Source organism: Myripristis murdjan, chromosome 8 (genome assembly GCF_902150065.1).
Source record: "Myripristis murdjan chromosome 8, fMyrMur1.1, whole genome shotgun sequence".
Taxonomy (NCBI): Eukaryota; Metazoa; Chordata; class Actinopteri; order Holocentriformes; family Holocentridae; genus Myripristis; species Myripristis murdjan.
Window position 1 is genome coordinate 26,996,737 of NC_043987.1, and position 17,103 is coordinate 27,013,839.

At 41.5% G+C, this 17,103-nt stretch overlaps 1 protein-coding gene across 1 annotated transcript; it reads left to right on the forward strand.

Annotated features, from left to right (window-relative positions):
* The first annotated feature begins 506 nt into the window (after positions 1–506).
* ppp1caa (protein phosphatase 1, catalytic subunit, alpha isozyme a) lies at positions 507–16,490 on the forward strand. Its single transcript, XM_030057551.1, has 8 exons — positions 507–657; positions 951–1,061; positions 9,355–9,486; positions 10,020–10,250; positions 10,349–10,453; positions 10,544–10,767; positions 11,142–11,276; positions 12,247–16,490. Exons 2-8 carry the CDS (start codon positions 1,007–1,009, stop codon positions 12,361–12,363), a joined length of 999 nt encoding a protein of 332 aa, XP_029913411.1. The 5' UTR covers positions 507–657; positions 951–1,006; the 3' UTR covers positions 12,364–16,490.
* Positions 16,491–17,103: the final 613 nt, after the last annotated feature.

A 17,103-nucleotide genomic window follows, 5' to 3' on the forward strand; every position in this document is an offset into this window, starting at 1 on the left:
TTCATTTCCTGGAGATTTATCCTAACCACTACCTGCCTAACCCTAACCCTAACCCTAACCTTAACCTAACCCTAAAGTTATCTTAGCTTTAAATCAAGTCTTCACCCTAAAATTAATGGTGCTCCCTTATGGGGACTTGCTTTTTGTCCCCATAAGGGACAAAAAGCAAGGCGACACACACACACACACACACACACACACACACACACACACACACACACACACACACACACACACACACACTGTAGGTAGGTCAGAAACGGAAGTAGGTAATGTTTGGTTTAACGTTGCAATGCCAACTTGTAACGCTTGGTGGAGCTCTTTGGAAAATCTCATTTAAATCTCCATTGATGTCATTGTGAGCGGCTGGCTGGGGGGTGGGGGGCGGAGTCCAGGCGTGAGAGCGATTCGGATTCTGTCCAATCACATGCGAGGAATGTGGTTCCAAATCCCACGGCGAGCCAATCAGGAAAGCGAGAAATCTAAAGAGCTCGCTGTGAATCAGCCTCCTGTGAAGGCTGTAAAAAACGGCCCTCTTAAAGTTCCTGGTGGGGGAAGAGAGAAGGGGTCTGAACTAACGAAGGGAAAAGGGGTGTTGAACTGTGCTCAGAGGATAAATACCGAAGCAGAAAACACACCGGAGCGACCGTTAAACCGGTAACAATTCGTCTGCTTTTACGTTATTTTCGCTTGCTAACGTTAGCTAAGAGGCGGCGACGGTTCAACTGTATTGCTAGTTTGAATGTGAACCTACTTGCCGAGTAGCTAGCAGCCTAGCTAACTGGCATAGCTAGAACGCGTAAGCCCATTGATTGCTCCAGTCCGGTTGCATTGCTTCATTAATGAGAGATTCTCACCTAGCTAACCGCTGTAAATTACGGCGTACACCATGAGTAACGGACTGTGTTTGTTTTTTTGTTTTTTGTTCCTCTCTTTCCCTGCAATCGAAGGTGCGGTACTGGAAATCAAGGTCTTGGGTGCCTGAGAACGTCAAAAAATAAAGAAAATGGCGGAGCCGGACAAATTAAACATCGACTCCATAATTCAGCGTCTCTTGGAAGGTGAGAAGGGCCCACATCTCACATTTTAACCCCACTGCACTGTTGTGTAGCTAATTCAGAATTTTGGATTATATTGATGGTAGTCGAAATGTGTTTTCTCTGCATCTGGTAAGTTGGCCGGTCAAGTTCCACTGTGCTGGTTAAGCTTGCGGTGCGCCCACACTTGAAGCGAATAATGATAGTTGTTGAATGTGAACGAGATGATTTAGGTAGATCACACACGCTCCTTTCAGTTTGGTTATCTAGTTAGGGAAGTCGCCCCACTATTATTAATATAGCTTGTGGGGAAATTTCTGTGGATGAAATAACTACACAATGAGCTGAAGTAGTATGCAGAAGGACACACACATCTGTAAAATACATTGTCACAAGCCTGAATTGAAGCCTTGTAATGCATTAGATTTTTCCATCCACAAGTGCTTTTTTTGTGCCTGATCCATGTCAGAATAACAGAAATGCCCACTATGTTTCTCATTAACTTGCTGGAGGATTTCTGTGCACATATGTGCCACGATAAAGTGCTTGGTGACTGTGAATTATAGATATTTGCATCATTCCTCTGTAGCACAGCCATGTCCTTTTCATTCATTGAGTGGTTATGGTTTCACTTGTCACCCTTTCACCAGGAGCTTCTCAGTTACATGGGTGGTAGACTGTCCAGCATAGTGCTTACTGTTGTGTAGCTGCACGGTGTAGGATCTGATTACAGTTTGCAGCTGCAGCCTTTCTCGGAGGGAACTCTTAATGAGGTTTACAAATGAGGATGCTTTGATTGGCACACGCTCACTCTAAATATGAGGTTGGCAAGTGGCCCACTACGCTGCTTCACTCTAGTTTTGTGAGGCAAAATATGAACTGCTTGTATGACATTGTTAGTGACCAACCAGTGTATCGTGTTCTATTTAAAAAAAAAAAAAAAAAAAAAAAAAAATCAGATCTACTCTCCATTTATGCATTTATCTGTAATTTTTATGCTGTAACTGCAAAAATGTCCCACAAAGTATTTTATTAAGTCTAAAAAAATGCAGAAGATGATTTTTAGAGCAGGAAATATATGAAACATACTTAAAGGCCAATACAGACAGAGTGCTAATTCATGTTGGCTATAGAAATCCCACATGGAGCATTCCTAAATGGTAGGTTTTAAATGTCTGAATGCCCTCTGTACACAATGCACAGACAGATTTGTTATGGTTGGAGTTGTGTGTATGAGGGAAAACAGGGCTGTTCTATCTTCACATCCACATGATAACGATTGTGTAACAGGAGCCCTGAGGATATCAAACAGAGGCATAAATCCCTTCTTGACTCCATGGTACAGTTCATATAAAGAGCACGAGGAATGAGGTTGTGACCTCTAGCAGTGTAGGTTCAGTTAATTCTCTGTCCTTGCTAGGCAGGTACACAGGGCCCCGGCATAACACCTGCTGCACACTTGCACCTATGTGTTTTCCCTATGGATTGGTTGCCATAGGAACGGTTCTGTGTGTCTGCTTGTGTTTTTTATATGAGCAACATTGCTCAGACTACTTGGAAGCTCTTGTGGATTCTAAGCTATTATTCTCTTAAGTTTTGATTTAGCATAGCTCTAGCCTTATTGGTCATAATATCCAGACAGCGTTTGGCCAGTCGGTGTGGATGGGTCTTTCATTCAGAGCTTTAGCCCGTGCCAGAGGCTGCTAATAAATGTGGCCTAAGCCTTCTGTTTGTTTACCTTCTTAAATATAGGCGCTCTTCTATTGGTCTGCGTTGAGCTGGTGGAGGTGATTAGGATTATTCGCAAATATGTATGTGCAGCCAGCGCCTCCTGGGAGTTTGACTTTGACTGTGAACCCTGATGGCTGCAGCAGTGTTTTGTACATGGTTTGTTTTGCTTGGGCCATGATAAGGTTGTCTGCCAAGCGCAGGAGAAAACAAACAAGTCTGATAGTGGCAGTATTTATATCCTCTTATGTAACCCAGCTGACCTTTTTTTGTCTCCGATTGTGGTTTCACTGTTGAGAAGAACCAGTCACCATTTGGACTTAATGTTAATGTTTTGTTTTACTCGTCTGCCTAGTGTAAGTGCTGCTGTCCCGCCGCATGGTGCAAGTTATCCAACACCACCTCAAAGTTGTCCATAGACAGCTTGGCGACCCACCTGCCCGCTGACTGTGGCTGTGATTCGAGACCAAACCAATTAAATGTGTTTGGATAAAAAGCTATGTCGGTTGGAATAGCTGTGAAGAGTTGGCCTTGGATGAATTCTAGGAGTGTTTGTTGCCAAAATCGTGCCTCAGGAGCATGACATCACGTAGCCTAAACCGGAGCGTCCGACATGGAGGGGGAGATGTGGACCAAACCAAATGTTGATTCCAGTGCTTCCAACACCCCAGTGGCTTTTCTGCTGTGCTGGCCCAACTTTTTCTTTTCTCCCCCATGATCAACGTAGTGGAAAGCCCTTTGTGTGTACCCTGCTCCCTCCCGCCCCAGCCCCTCCCTACAAAAGCTCACTGTTGCCCACTGGCTATGTGGCTAACTTTGGAGTAAGCTCTGGCAGGGCTTAGCCGGCTGTAATCCAGGTTTAAAGTGACAAGCAGCACTACAGTATTTATACCCACTTTTAAGTGTTTGGCACCATGTTTTTAGCTTTCGCTTCAAGTTGGTGGTTTTGCTTCACACCCAGTTGTTGATTTCTACTTTGAATTCTCTCCGTCGAAGTGCACTGTTTGCACGATCAAAGCTGGATTAATTTTGCCGGGGGTTGTCTTGTGTAATTCACCCAACCATTCATATGGAAAAAGGAGCTCTGTGATTCCCTTCAAGTACTGCTTGTTGTTTAGATGACAAACTTAATCAAACAACATTTCTGCTTACATGTGGATGCTGATTAGTCAACGAAGCGGGCTATTATTTTTGCTATCTATTTATTTACTGCCAACAATAATTTCCCTGGCAGGATCAAGTGCTCCAATTGGCAGTGGCACTAGACTTTTGTCACACTACTTTCCCCTACAGGCTTACTAAAAACTGTCATACAAGAGATTAATTGTGTCCTCTTGTGAAATTTTCATCTCAAAAGGAATTTTATGAATTTTATTCCTCCTTTGTATGGGTCTCTATGATGTGGTTTTCTTGGTTGATCATCAAAAAGCTCCTGCTCTACAGCCTCTATTGGGTTATTTCAACTAGTAACCCACATGTGTAATGACAGTCTGTAATCTTTCCAAACTGTAACCCATTATTACATTATGGAGAAATCAGTTCCAGCTGGATTGATATTATCTGATGACCTCTTTGCTTTGCTTAAAAAGAGAGGACAGATTACTTTGATTGTTTTTCTTTTTTTTTTTTTTTTTTTTGAGACATTAGATTTGTAACAGTTACAGACATGGCAGATTCATACTTGAAATTTTAGATGCCACTGGTAATAAATACAAAGACAGGACCTCCCGCAGTAAAATAAATCCAGTTTGAATGGGGCTTTCTTCTGTAGTCATACTTCCTCTGTTGTAATCATCCATTTTAGGCCTGCTTGGCTTTGCTTGTTTGGCATGAATATTATATTAACTGTTGAACATCTGACAACTGTTCAATCAATCCCACCCACGTGTTTATTAGAGAAAGCTCTGCTCGCACCCAGCAAGGAAATAAATGTCACTGGGAACATTTGAGGCAGTTCTGTCTCCAATTTGCAGAAATTGTCAGGCTGTCTGTGTAGAATTTGCTGGGTGGGAATGAGACCCCCTTATTAGTCAGCTTGTACAGTTTGTGTTGGGGCACTGCCCTGGTATCTGGCGGGACATGAGGGAGCACGGTGTGAGTGATTCTGTCAGTGATACAAACAAACCAGATTCCAAACTCTTATCAAGAGCAGCCTTGCATAAAGACACGGTACATGTGCAATCTGTGAAATATGGTTGAAATGCCATTGCTTTCATGCACCAAGGCCAACACGTTAAACGCTGAGTGTATTGAGCAGTAGTTCTAGTTTGATTTTTTGAATGCAGATCGCCCCTTGTTAGTTAGCTTGTAAAGAGCTGCAGAGGTCTTGTCCACAGCCGGGAAAATCTGACAACGCCATTTTGGTGTTCCACCTACACCACATCTAGCAATCACGAAGCTCCCCTATTCCCTTCCCTTTATGGGTTAACCAGATGGAGAGAATTTTTGGTGTTTTGTTTCCACCTCCTCCCACCCTAAAGAATATGTTTCCCCGTTGAAAGAGAGAATTGACAGTGAATAACGAGTGGTCGGAGAAGTATGGAGCTCTTGGAGGCATATTCAATCACACTCATATAAATCATTGGGATCATTAACAAGTTGGGCTTTCCTGTTCAAGATGGACAAATGGAGAAAACAGTGAGAGGATGGTGGGTGGATCTTATTAGCCTTATTGCAACCCTTGTTTCCGCAATAATCGGGGGCCTTATTCCAGGCTTTTTGCTCTGTACAGCAATGAAAGCTAGGGAACAAGGATATACTACAGCACCTAGTGTTTTCAGCATCCATTATCCACACTGAAACCCTCCACAATGCTTTAAGTCATCATGCATAGTAGAGGTGGAACATTAAAGCAATACATCGCAGTAATTCCTCTTGTTAGAAGTCATTGATAAGCTTGTGACGAGGATTGATATTTGCGTTTTCAACTTAATTTGCACAGATAGCACATTTGAGTGACTACGAGGCGTATTTGAGGACATCTGAGATGGTTTGAGCACGTCTGATTTCTAAGCCCTTTTCATCCAACCAAACTTGTCCTTGACAGGCTTGGCTGAATGACTAAAGAAGCACAGCTAAACACACCCAGCACTCAGTGTCATCTTTTCTTTACTGGAATACAATAGTATTAGGGCTGGGCAATACATTAATATTATATCTTTTGTACATAAGGTATCAACTGGCATTTTGAATATGGTGAAATGACATAAGTGTAGTCTTTTCCTGGTTTTAAAGGCTGCATTACTGTAAAAGGATGCAGTTTTCTGAACTTAGACTTTTGTAGCCGTTCTTCTACTTGCCTCTACCTGCTGGTTGTCATATCCACATGGCTAATGATAGTTCATTAAAAATCTTATTGTGTAAATATTTTGTGAAAGCAGCGACAGACATCCCTACAATATCGTTACAATATCATTATCAAGGTATTTGGTCAACAATATTGTTTTATTTGATCATATTGCTCAGCCCTAATTAGTCTTCTAGTCTATATGTAGGGCAGGGTACCTTTCTAAAATCTGCAGTTTCCGTTCCATATACTTACCTGTTTTTTTTGTCTTTTGCTGATCACATGCCTGTTTTACCTATTACAGGGCAATTTACTGATATTGCCCTGAAAATTCATTTACTGATATTGTGATGTGTCATGGCAAATAAGCTTACAATATATCGCATATTACAGAATCTCCTGTATCTATTGTGATGCCATCATTATCGTGGGTAATACACTCAGTGGCCACGTTATTAGGTCCACCTGTACAGTCTAATGCAATGCAATGCACTGCAATAAATTCTACCTTTTTAAGAAAGTTTATAATGTTCAGTTTTTGTGTAAAATATATAAATTTGATTACATATTTATTATTGAGGTTGTAGTTTGCAGATGTCTTGTACTGGACTACATTATATTGAGAGATGTTTCAAATTTTTTGTCCTCCCTATTTTATATACATGAAGGGGACAGAATATTAGAAACACCTCTCAATAAAACGCAGTCCAGTACAACAGCAGCACTAACTATGAGCTCAATGCCAAACATATAATTAAGTTAACACCTCTATTACTCTGACAAAAAGAAAACCTGAGCATTGTAGGCATCATAAAAATAAACTTTATTGCATGATAGTTGGATTAGATTGTATTAGATTGTACATGTGGACCTAATAAAATGGCTAATGAGTATATTGAGTAGATTGAGGATATTGTTTTATTGTTTTATTGAGTCAGTGATTCCCACTCGTAATTCACAGGTCTACAGATACTGGCCTGTGCTTGCTGGATACTGGACGGCAGATTAGATCACAGGGCGATCCGGCATCAGAGTATTCAAAGAGCGCTGTTTTCCCCATCCATACGAGAAAGCCAGACTGGCGTTTTCATATTAACACACTTTGGAGAGTGTTTTCGAAAAGACCCATTTTCGTGGGTGGAAAACACCAGCTTTGTGTGGAGGGAAGGCCAAAAGATATAAAAAGATGAGTTCAAATTTACCCAGCTTAGTGTGGAGAGAGCGCCTGAACTAGTTCTGCAGTTAGAGGCTGATGTCTCGGAGCATCACCCATAAATCCTCTCTTACTGATCATGTGTAGCAGAGCAGCCGTCTGCATTACTTTCATATTGTCAGCAACAGCTACAGGTATCAATAAACATTATTCCCTGGTATCTGGTACTGAATTTATGATCAGTTTTAAGATATTGAAATGCTTTGGAATTGGACTCATACTAAGTGTTTTGGAGATGATATGTAAATCATACATTTATAAGCTGTGCCACATGGACAAATGTGCTTTCCATATGACAAAAAGTATCATTACACAACTGCTACTGAAGAAGAAATTGTGTACCAAAATCGGTTTTAGTACATCTAAACCCCCGGTCATATTGACATCATCATCCATGTCAAACATCATGCAGACAGTTAACACCTCAGACAAATTGCAAGTAGGCATATTCATGTAATTACCAGTTGTGTGAGAGTAATTAAAATAAGACTACCCATATTTTCGTAAGCTAACTGAATATATAACTGAAACAGTCCTTGCCTGCCAACAGTCTTTTTTTTTTTTTTTTTTTTTTTTTTTTTTTAATTTTATTTCCAGTATTTCTCTGCAATTTAAGCCACCTCTCCAATCAGTGGGATGGGAGTAATTGCACTGAAATCCCACTGGTCACTTCACCTAACAAAACAGACTTGATGAAACATTGGGGTTAATTATGTAACCAGGTTATTTTCGTTTCACATTAATCTTTGCATGTCCAGCAGTTAGTATTACAGCGGTTGCTAAAACATTTTCGACAGAGTGTACTTAATTTGAGTGGATCATCCTTCAAACAGCGCTGCAAAGTGAAAAGTGAGCAGTTGCATTTTGCTGGCAGATGTTTGGATAACTTGACTATTTAGTTGGGCTTTATCCTCTGGTTTCTTTAGTTAAGCTATATTGAGCTAGATGTGCTCCAAAATGGACACCGGTATGAGAGAGATGTTTTCCATCTCCAGAGAGAGGCGTCCTTTTTATAATGGATAGAGGACTAAGTGATTAGACGTCAGCAGGGAGGTTACAGATCCATTGATTTTGGTTTATTTAATTATTTTTCATTCATCAAAAAGGCTGTTTGAGTTTGTTGCAGGGAGGTAATTTCTGTGGGAGATACTGCCATCTGCTTTGGCACTTTTAACTTCTCTGAAGTCAGTACCAGCACCACACACAGGTGTCGTTTTCCTTTTCACACAACTAATCTGTCAGACAAATTAATTGGGCTGCTCATCCAAATCCTTGCCAACAGTTGTGTTTGGCTCAGTTTGATCAGTGTGAGGCAGTGGGATGAGAACCAGTGACTTAACAAACCTGCTGATGTCTTCAGATAACAGGAACAGTGTGTGACCTTCCTTTGTCAAAAAACTTCACTTATTTTTATGTGATTTAACGTTACGTGGGACTTCTTACGTTGATGTTATTGCGGCAGCACTGTTTTTCACTTAGTAGCTGATACTGAGTGCGTCTCACTCCTTTGCTGTGTCTTTGCTGTGGTTACATCAGCCACTAAAGGGGGGAGATGGGGTTCACATCTTTCTCTCGGCCTGGGTTTGATCAGCCACACAAGCAGACAGGTTTACAATTGCTGCTTACAACCCTATCGCATCTTTCAGTCAGTCTAGTTTCCTCTGATCTGCTTTTTGTCAGATCTGGCCTACTGTTTTGCTTCTCTGCACACTGCACAGGTTCATCTTGTTGAGTTGTGGTTTGTTGAACAGGAAACTTATGTTTTATCAGTGGCCGATGCATGCTAAAATTCAACCAGTTGCTTCGAACATTAAACCAGGCGGCTGTGTTTTATAATACAGCAGGACTTCCAAGTGACAGCTGGTTACCTGCTCAAGTGGCTGCTAGTCTAGACTCACTTGACAGACACAGGCAGGATTTTCCCACAAGTGGCTGGTTGGTGTTAATGTCTCCATCACTTTTGGTTAACGTCCCTCATGTCTGTCTCTTTCAGTGTGTTTATGTTTTCAACTCTCTGGCGTCCAGCAGTCATACAGCTTCTGTCTAATGAACATGTCATTTCTAATCCCTGTCCTGTACCTTTTTTCCAGTCAAGGGCTCTCGGCCAGGAAAGAATGTCCAGCTGACAGAGAATGAGATCCGTGGCCTTTGCCTCAAGTCCCGCGAAATCTTCCTCAGCCAGCCAATCCTGCTCGAGCTTGAGGCTCCGCTCAAAATCTGCGGTGAGTCCTACTGAACAGGGGGTCACTGAGTTGCCAAGATGACACACAACAATAGTGATGAAATACCTGCACAGCTGACTAGGGTTGGGCATTACAAACAAAAAACAAATATTACTGTATCTTTGACTGGACACCTCAATTCGTATGTTGTAGCGATGATTGTATATTTACACATGAGATTTTTACAATCATTAGTAATGTGGATATGATGACCAAGCAGGTAGAGGCAACAGCTAGAACAGTCTAATAAGTTCATTGCATCCATTTACTGTAATGTAGTAATTATGCATTATCACTATACCCACAATATCTAGTGTCATTATGATATTGATATAATATCGCTATATCACCTACAGTAGACTCGTTTGGAAATATAACAGTATAGTTGTTACTTAAGGGTTTTACAACAAGTTACCAGCCAGTGTGACTAGCTGTATGAGTTTGAGTGTGGCCCTTAAATATATTGTCAGCTGCACCCACATTCAGTTAAGTTGAGGCACTGAAATTGCACCCCTCTCTGCTGCCCCCTGCAGGTGATGTCCATGGTCAATACTATGACCTGCTGCGATTGTTTGAGTATGGAGGCTTCCCCCCAGAGAGCAACTACCTGTTCCTGGGCGACTATGTAGACAGAGGGAAGCAGTCTCTGGAGACCATCTGCCTGCTGCTAGCCTACAAGGTCAAATATCCAGAGAACTTCTTCCTGCTACGTGGCAACCATGAATGCGCCTCCATCAACCGCATCTACGGGTTTTATGACGAGTGTAAGTACAGAAGGTGGCCATGCACATACAAACAAACAAAAAAATCCCATGCAGCTTAGTTTGCAGCCAGTACTCACACTTTCCCTTCCTGTTGGCAGGTAAGCGACGGTATAACATAAAGCTGTGGAAGACCTTCACAGACTGCTTCAACTGTTTACCTGTGGCTGCCATTGTAGACGAGAAGATTTTCTGCTGCCATGGAGGTAGGCGCTCAGTGCATCCACCTGAAATACCGTTGTTGATATAAAATGTTATGATGCCCATAACATGATGTCTCTCTGTCTTCCATTCAGGACTCTCTCCTGATCTCCAGTCCATGGAGCAGGTACGCAGAGTAATGCGACCCACAGACGTGCCTGACCAGGGCTTGCTGTGCGACCTGCTGTGGGCCGATCCAGACAAAGACGTCCTGGGCTGGGGAGAAAACGACCGTGGTGTCTCCTTCACATTTGGGGCAGACGTGGTGGCCAAATTTTTGCACAAACATGACATGGACCTTATATGCAGGGCGCATCAGGTAAAACCCCACTAGAAGAAGGAAGCCTTCAATAGGAAGGATGTTTGACTGAAGGTGGTAGATGGATATTTATCTGGCTTTGGTTTCATTTAAGAGGAAGTGGAATGTTCTAGTACTGGAATTTGATATCAGTCCAACATTTGCACAATTAGACACCAAGAGGTGAAATATATATATATTTTTTATTCCACAACAAATAAACCAAAAATGCCATTCAATTAGATTATCACTAAACTGCAAAATTGTAACATTCTGTTCAAAGCTCTGTGTCCATTAACCAGTCTTGTGGTTTCTGTTGGTTTTCCTGCTTGGTCAGTAAGAAAAAAACTCTTGTCTGAATGATGTTTTGACATTCCTCTTATCTCTGTCCTAAGGTGGTAGAAGATGGTTATGAATTCTTTGCAAAGAGGCAACTTGTTACTCTTTTCTCTGCTCCCAACTACTGTGGGGAGTTTGATAACGCCGGTGCCATGATGAGTGTGGATGAGACACTCATGTGCTCCTTCCAGGTATGTAAGAGGAGTCTTGTGCTTCTTATCAATACTTTTCACTCTTATCCGGTTTTAGTCCTTTGAGTTTAATTGAATTTGAAGCATCTGTGGCCCTTCCTGTCAGTTAGAGGTGCACCAACATTATCTGTAGTGTCAGTCAAACGGGTGGACCAATAAATTGATAATGCAATATATCACAATACTTCATCTTGGGATACATTATTTATATACTTGTACTTGAACTTGAGTTTTCAACTTCATTTGCACAGATTTGCATGATTTGGTACATTCGGTGTCCGTATGAAAACACAGAAATACACAGTCCATTTCTGCTTATTGAGAAACTGTTTCACCTTTTCCAGGGTATTTTTTCTCCTTCCACTGCAGATATTGTGATGCATCATAACCGATTATCTTACATATATCGCATATTGCAGAATCACCTGCATGGTGATATTGTTGTTATTGTGGGTAAAATATCGTCAAATATCGTCATCATGTGCATAGTAGAGCAAAATGTGATTTGGAGCAATATAATTATATTTACATGAAAAGGAAGAAGTTTGTCATTAAAATGGAGTTCGTTTGGCAGAGCAGCTTTTGTTGAGTGTTGCCTCTGAAGGCTCCACACCAATGTGTTTTATTAGGCCTCACCTGATACACTGTTCTTCACCTGTTGCCCTACTTGAATCAGAATAAAAAACTCAATGTTCTCACTTACATAACATTTTCATTTTCACTGAGGAGTGCTTGGTCAGTGCATGATTTCACCAAATGAAAAAAGCAAATGGAATTAGTATTCAAATTGGTATTGCAAACAGTGTAATCACTTGAATTGCATGAAGATTGAGGCTAGTCTACTTGATAAAAAAAATTCAGTTGTCAGTTCTGAAAACGTGATATTGGTGCACCTCTGTCGTTTCATGCATTTCCAGGTTCAGCCTGTGTGTTTTGTATCTAAACAAGAGCGTCTCTGTCTCCCTCCCAGATTCTGAAGCCAGCAGATAAGAAGTTGTATTCTTTCGGCGGAGGCGGCGGGATGGGGTCCGGGAGACCGGTCACCCCGCCGCGAAATTCAGCCAAGGGCGCAAAGGCCAAGAAATAACACCCGCTGGGTCCCCCTCCCAGAACCAACCACCCCCTGTTACCCCAACGCTCTCTTCCTCTACCTCCCAAACTTGTTTCTCCATCGTCACCAAACAGCAACAAAGCAAACAGTATCCAGGGTTCAGTCCTGTTTTTTTTTTTTTTTCTATAAAACTATTTTTAACTGTTTGTTTGGCTGTTTGGATGTGTGTTTGGAAAGTGAGAATGAGACAGAGGGATTCGCTGTATTCTGTGCATAAGTTTTTTTTTTTTTCCTCCTTCTTTCTTTTTCCTCATTTACCCTCTGCTGCGTTACCCTGTCATTTTGTAGAAATGTCCCCTCAGTGATGTAAATGCAAACCCGGGTGCTGGGGAGGACGGGAAGGGGGAGCGGGAGAAAGAGAGGAGCCTTTGCTGTTTATGTTAAGGCTCTGCACTGTTTAATGCTAAACACAAGCTTTTGTACATCCTGTTTGAGAGGTCTGTGTGTCTGCGTCTGTGTGTTTGTGTGGAAGTGTATGTTTGTATGTGTGTGTATGTGGAAGTTGGGGTGGATGGGTGAGGGAGGGCGGGGTCAAGTTGCACGGTCAAACGGTAACGGCACATACCACACACTGAGAGCACAGGTGGATATGTGCAGATGAATCCTTGAATAAAAACGGATTCACCATGAGTTAGTACCCCCCTTTTTTTTTGGTCTTCCCTTTTGAAAATCAGTGATTTGGAAACACAATCATGGATGTGAAATAGGTTTTTCTTTTTCTTTTTTTTTTTTTTTTTTTTTGTAGATGCATAAAACCAACAGTTTGAATTATTCGTTTCTAGTCTCATCTGGAAGTCGATGATAAATAAAGAGAACCATTTATTTGAATTACGCCACCATGCTGTTCACTGTGTGTTTGCCATTGCTTTTTCATATTCATATGTACGTCAACAATCTTTGCCATGCTTTCTGACTGACTGCTCTTGTCTTTGAGTATATTTACAGTACACCAGTAAAAAAATGTGGCTTTGCATCGCTGGATTTGAAGAGATTTCTCATGAAAGAGATACTTCAGTATAAATATGTGGGGGAAAAAAAGGGGCATTTCACCTCTGGCTTCAGTGTGCTGTAGCCAAAGACAATCTCTGAAGTGGAAACCAATTGCATCTAAGAGAGGGCAGCCCAAAGTTGGACTCAAAACCAGATGTTGCCTGATTTCATCCCAAAAAAATAGAAATTTCTTCAATGCCAAATGTGAAAAACTGAATTCTTTTCTGTTGTAAATGGGTCTTGGCTGAGTAGCCTAGCTGGTCATGAAGTATGACGGGCAGTGTCTTGCAGGAAGACAGAAATGGGCATCCTTTGCTGACTGATTTAGCATGGTAGCTCAATATGTGGCCACGCCCGAAAGCTCTCCCTGCTCAGTGGGACTCCCAAAGGTTAACACAGTCCACACGCACAATACGTCATTTGTAGCTGTGCACAATATCTGCCACAATTAGTTCATTTTTGGCATTTTTATTGGGCTTAAACTTGTAAGGCGCAATCTCATAATGCTTACTGAGTAGAAAATGGCTTTAAGGGTCGCCATATATCTTGATCTTGACTTTTTTTAACCGATTCATCCTCCTCCCCCTCCATCAGAGGGAGGCAAGATGATGAATCATCATCATCATCCTGACCTTTCCAGTCCTAAGGGCTGATGTTGAGACCTCACTGAGTCCAGTGTGATGCAGACTGTTGGCTTTGAATCTGAACCAAGAGCCAACGCCAAAAGAGGGCTGAATGCAAGCAAGCATGGGGAATAAGAAAACCATAGTCATATTTGTTAGAACCGAATATTGGGCTGAAACATCAAAATTATGACCTGAAGTGGTGAACCGTCTTCTAAACCTGAGTGTCAGTCTTTCATGGCACAAAATGTGTATGTAAGTTACTTTTTTCTTGGAGCTGCAATAAGAACCATTGTAAAAATACAAAAAAATACTTTGGATAATCATGTACAGCAAATTGAATCTTGGTTTAGTTTGTAACTAAAGGTAATCCTTGAACATCTAAATGTATTTTCTAGCAGTTTAGGAAATCGCTTTCTATGCTTGGTATGCTATGTAAAAGAAAAAAATAACAAAAAAAAAAAAAAGATCTTTGCAGAAATATGGAAGTACCTGCATTGCTTGTGACTAGAGTGTTCACTCTTAATTGCTGTATGTACATTTTTTTCAGTAGCCTGCTGTTGAACATGCATCATAAGAGCCATAGACAGAGCACACAGCGGATTATAATTCTGGTCAGATTACTGCTGTTGATCCTGTGAGGAAACGCGAGGCCTCACACACAAGACTGAGACAACTGGTGTTCAGACTGGACTCGTGACCAACGCCACACTGAAAACCGCAGCCCTGCTTGTCTCTGTCTCCCTGACTGAAGCCGGATACTAAAAGCCACATTTTTTGCTCGTGTCCACAGGCCAGTTTTGTGGGAACTATCACTTTCTGTCACTCGACGTCCCGGCTCCACTCTGCGGCCATTTTCCACCCCCCACATAGTGTCCGTTACGTTCAGTTGGCACGCGAGGTGGCACGAGAGAAAGCAATGTGTAGTTGAGCGCAGGCTGTTGTAACTGGCTTGAAGAAAACATGCCTCTCTACAGTATTTCAGGGTCTTTCACTGCCCATTTCTATTAACCGAAGGTTTTTTTAATATATAAACAATATGTCTGGTTTTATTACCCTGTTCTGCTGTCTGTCCCGATTCTTCAACCCTCTGTCCAAGTACGAGTTTAAGCAACCTCAGAGCAGATTTGGAAGCAAGTGGGAAATGTTGGTCAAAGGGAAGCCGTTGCAGCACATTCAGTCTGTACTTGAGCAGAGGGGTGGGGGAGCCGGCACTCAGCCGTCCAGCTTTGCTGTCATCCTGCCCCGTCTCTGACCTTCCATTGTTCCAACAAGTCTTTCAACTCAGTACCTCAGAAAACTAAATATATGTTTTTTCTATCAAACCGTGATGTTAAGAAGACTTTCCAGAGTTGATTCAGTGTTGTGCTTGGGGTGTGTGACCAGCTCTTGTGTACAGATGAGGGTGGACATTGTGAAAGGGCGGGGGGCGTATGAAACATGGTAGGACTATGTGCTCGTACAGCAGGGTTGGGTTCAAGTCACGCTCGATAAGATCAATTTAGGAAGTGGAAATTTTAAAACTTTGTTTTGGCATGAGGAGAGAGAGCCCGAGCTAATACGTGAAGAATTATGCCGGCTGTGAATGAACGCCTTCATCACAGTCCAAATCAATCGCAGGTGTTTGGTTTTTAATTGACTGAAGTGAAAGGAGGTTGAGCCCAACTCTGTCCGGGCCTCCAGCTCTTAGTGCATGGAGGAGCCATGTTTTTATGGAGCAGGGGAAAAAAAGCCTTGCGAGGGGTTTTTCTTTCCCTGTGTATATTATAAAGACCTACCTTTTTTTTTTTTTTTTTTTTTTTTAACGAGGGCAAGGTTGATTTGGAGTGTGTTGACAAATGACGACTCTGAAGAGCTTTGCAAATGGACTGTGAGAGAAAATTTATGAGGTTAAAGTCTAATGGACCGGAGAAAATACAGTGCAGCTTTCGTACTTATGGACAGAGCTTGAGATCTGTTACGTTTTTGGAGTCCGTCTCCGATGTAGAGAAGAATTTCTATCTTTGGCAGTGCAAAACAATTTAATGGCTCCTGTTATATAGAGTTAGTGCTAAACATTATGGGATTTGCAGATCTTTATTCATATAATTAAATGGTCCAAGACTACTAAAAGCCAGTTTCATCCCAATTTCCATAGCTGTATAAACCTCTGCTTGCAATGTTTTTTTTTTGTTTTTTTTTTTAACTGTTACTGTATAGTCATTATTACCTCTAAGACTCTGCTCTTTAATCACTTTTTGTTCTTATTCTTTTTACTGACAAAATTTACGCTAGATATTGCCAGCTTATTAGTGTAGGATTTTTTAATCAATCAGGGATGTTTTGCACCATGCACTGTCGCTGGGTAGACATGAAATATTAGATTAATTAAAAAGAATCATAAGAAACGATTGAAATTAAGGCTATTTTTTATTTGTATGTCATCTGTTTTCAAATCAATCACAAATTGTCTCTGTTACAAGGTAGAAATAAAACATAGAATTTGTATAATTCTGTCTGTTTTCCTTTGCCGATGCTCAGTGTGACATAACCTAAATCCAGCATGGGGAATTTCACATTAAAGTAGGATTGGCAGTCCATGAAAAAGACGAGCACAATGGCACCAGGAGTGTAGTAATTTGTACATGTTTGCCGGGTCCTCTGCCTCAAGGCTTCCTCTTCTTTCTTTCTTTTTTTTTTTTTTAATTCTGCTTTTTTTCATGGCGGCTGCTGCTGCTGTCAAACATCTCAGCCTGAGTCACTGGTGCTGCTGGCCGCTTTCTCTCTCTCTCTCTCTCTCTGTGTGTGTGTGTGGGTCTGTACATTCACTTGTTTATTTTTAACATGTCAGCAGGCTCAAACAGTGCAGCCAGACACTTTGTCAAATCAAAAAGTGTCCACTTAGTAAAGCGATTACGTTCAAGGCGAGCCAGTTTTGATACAAGCCCAGGCTCTGCTACCTTGATTTCCTTTGCCCTCCTGTTTTGATAGGGGCGATAAAGCCAGTTAAAAACGTGGATTTTCTTATTTAGTATTACTCTTGAGTACTATCTTCATCATCCACTGAGATTTGAGAGTTCCTAAAAGTCAAAAACTGACAAAATTGAGTTTTATGGGCTGCAGT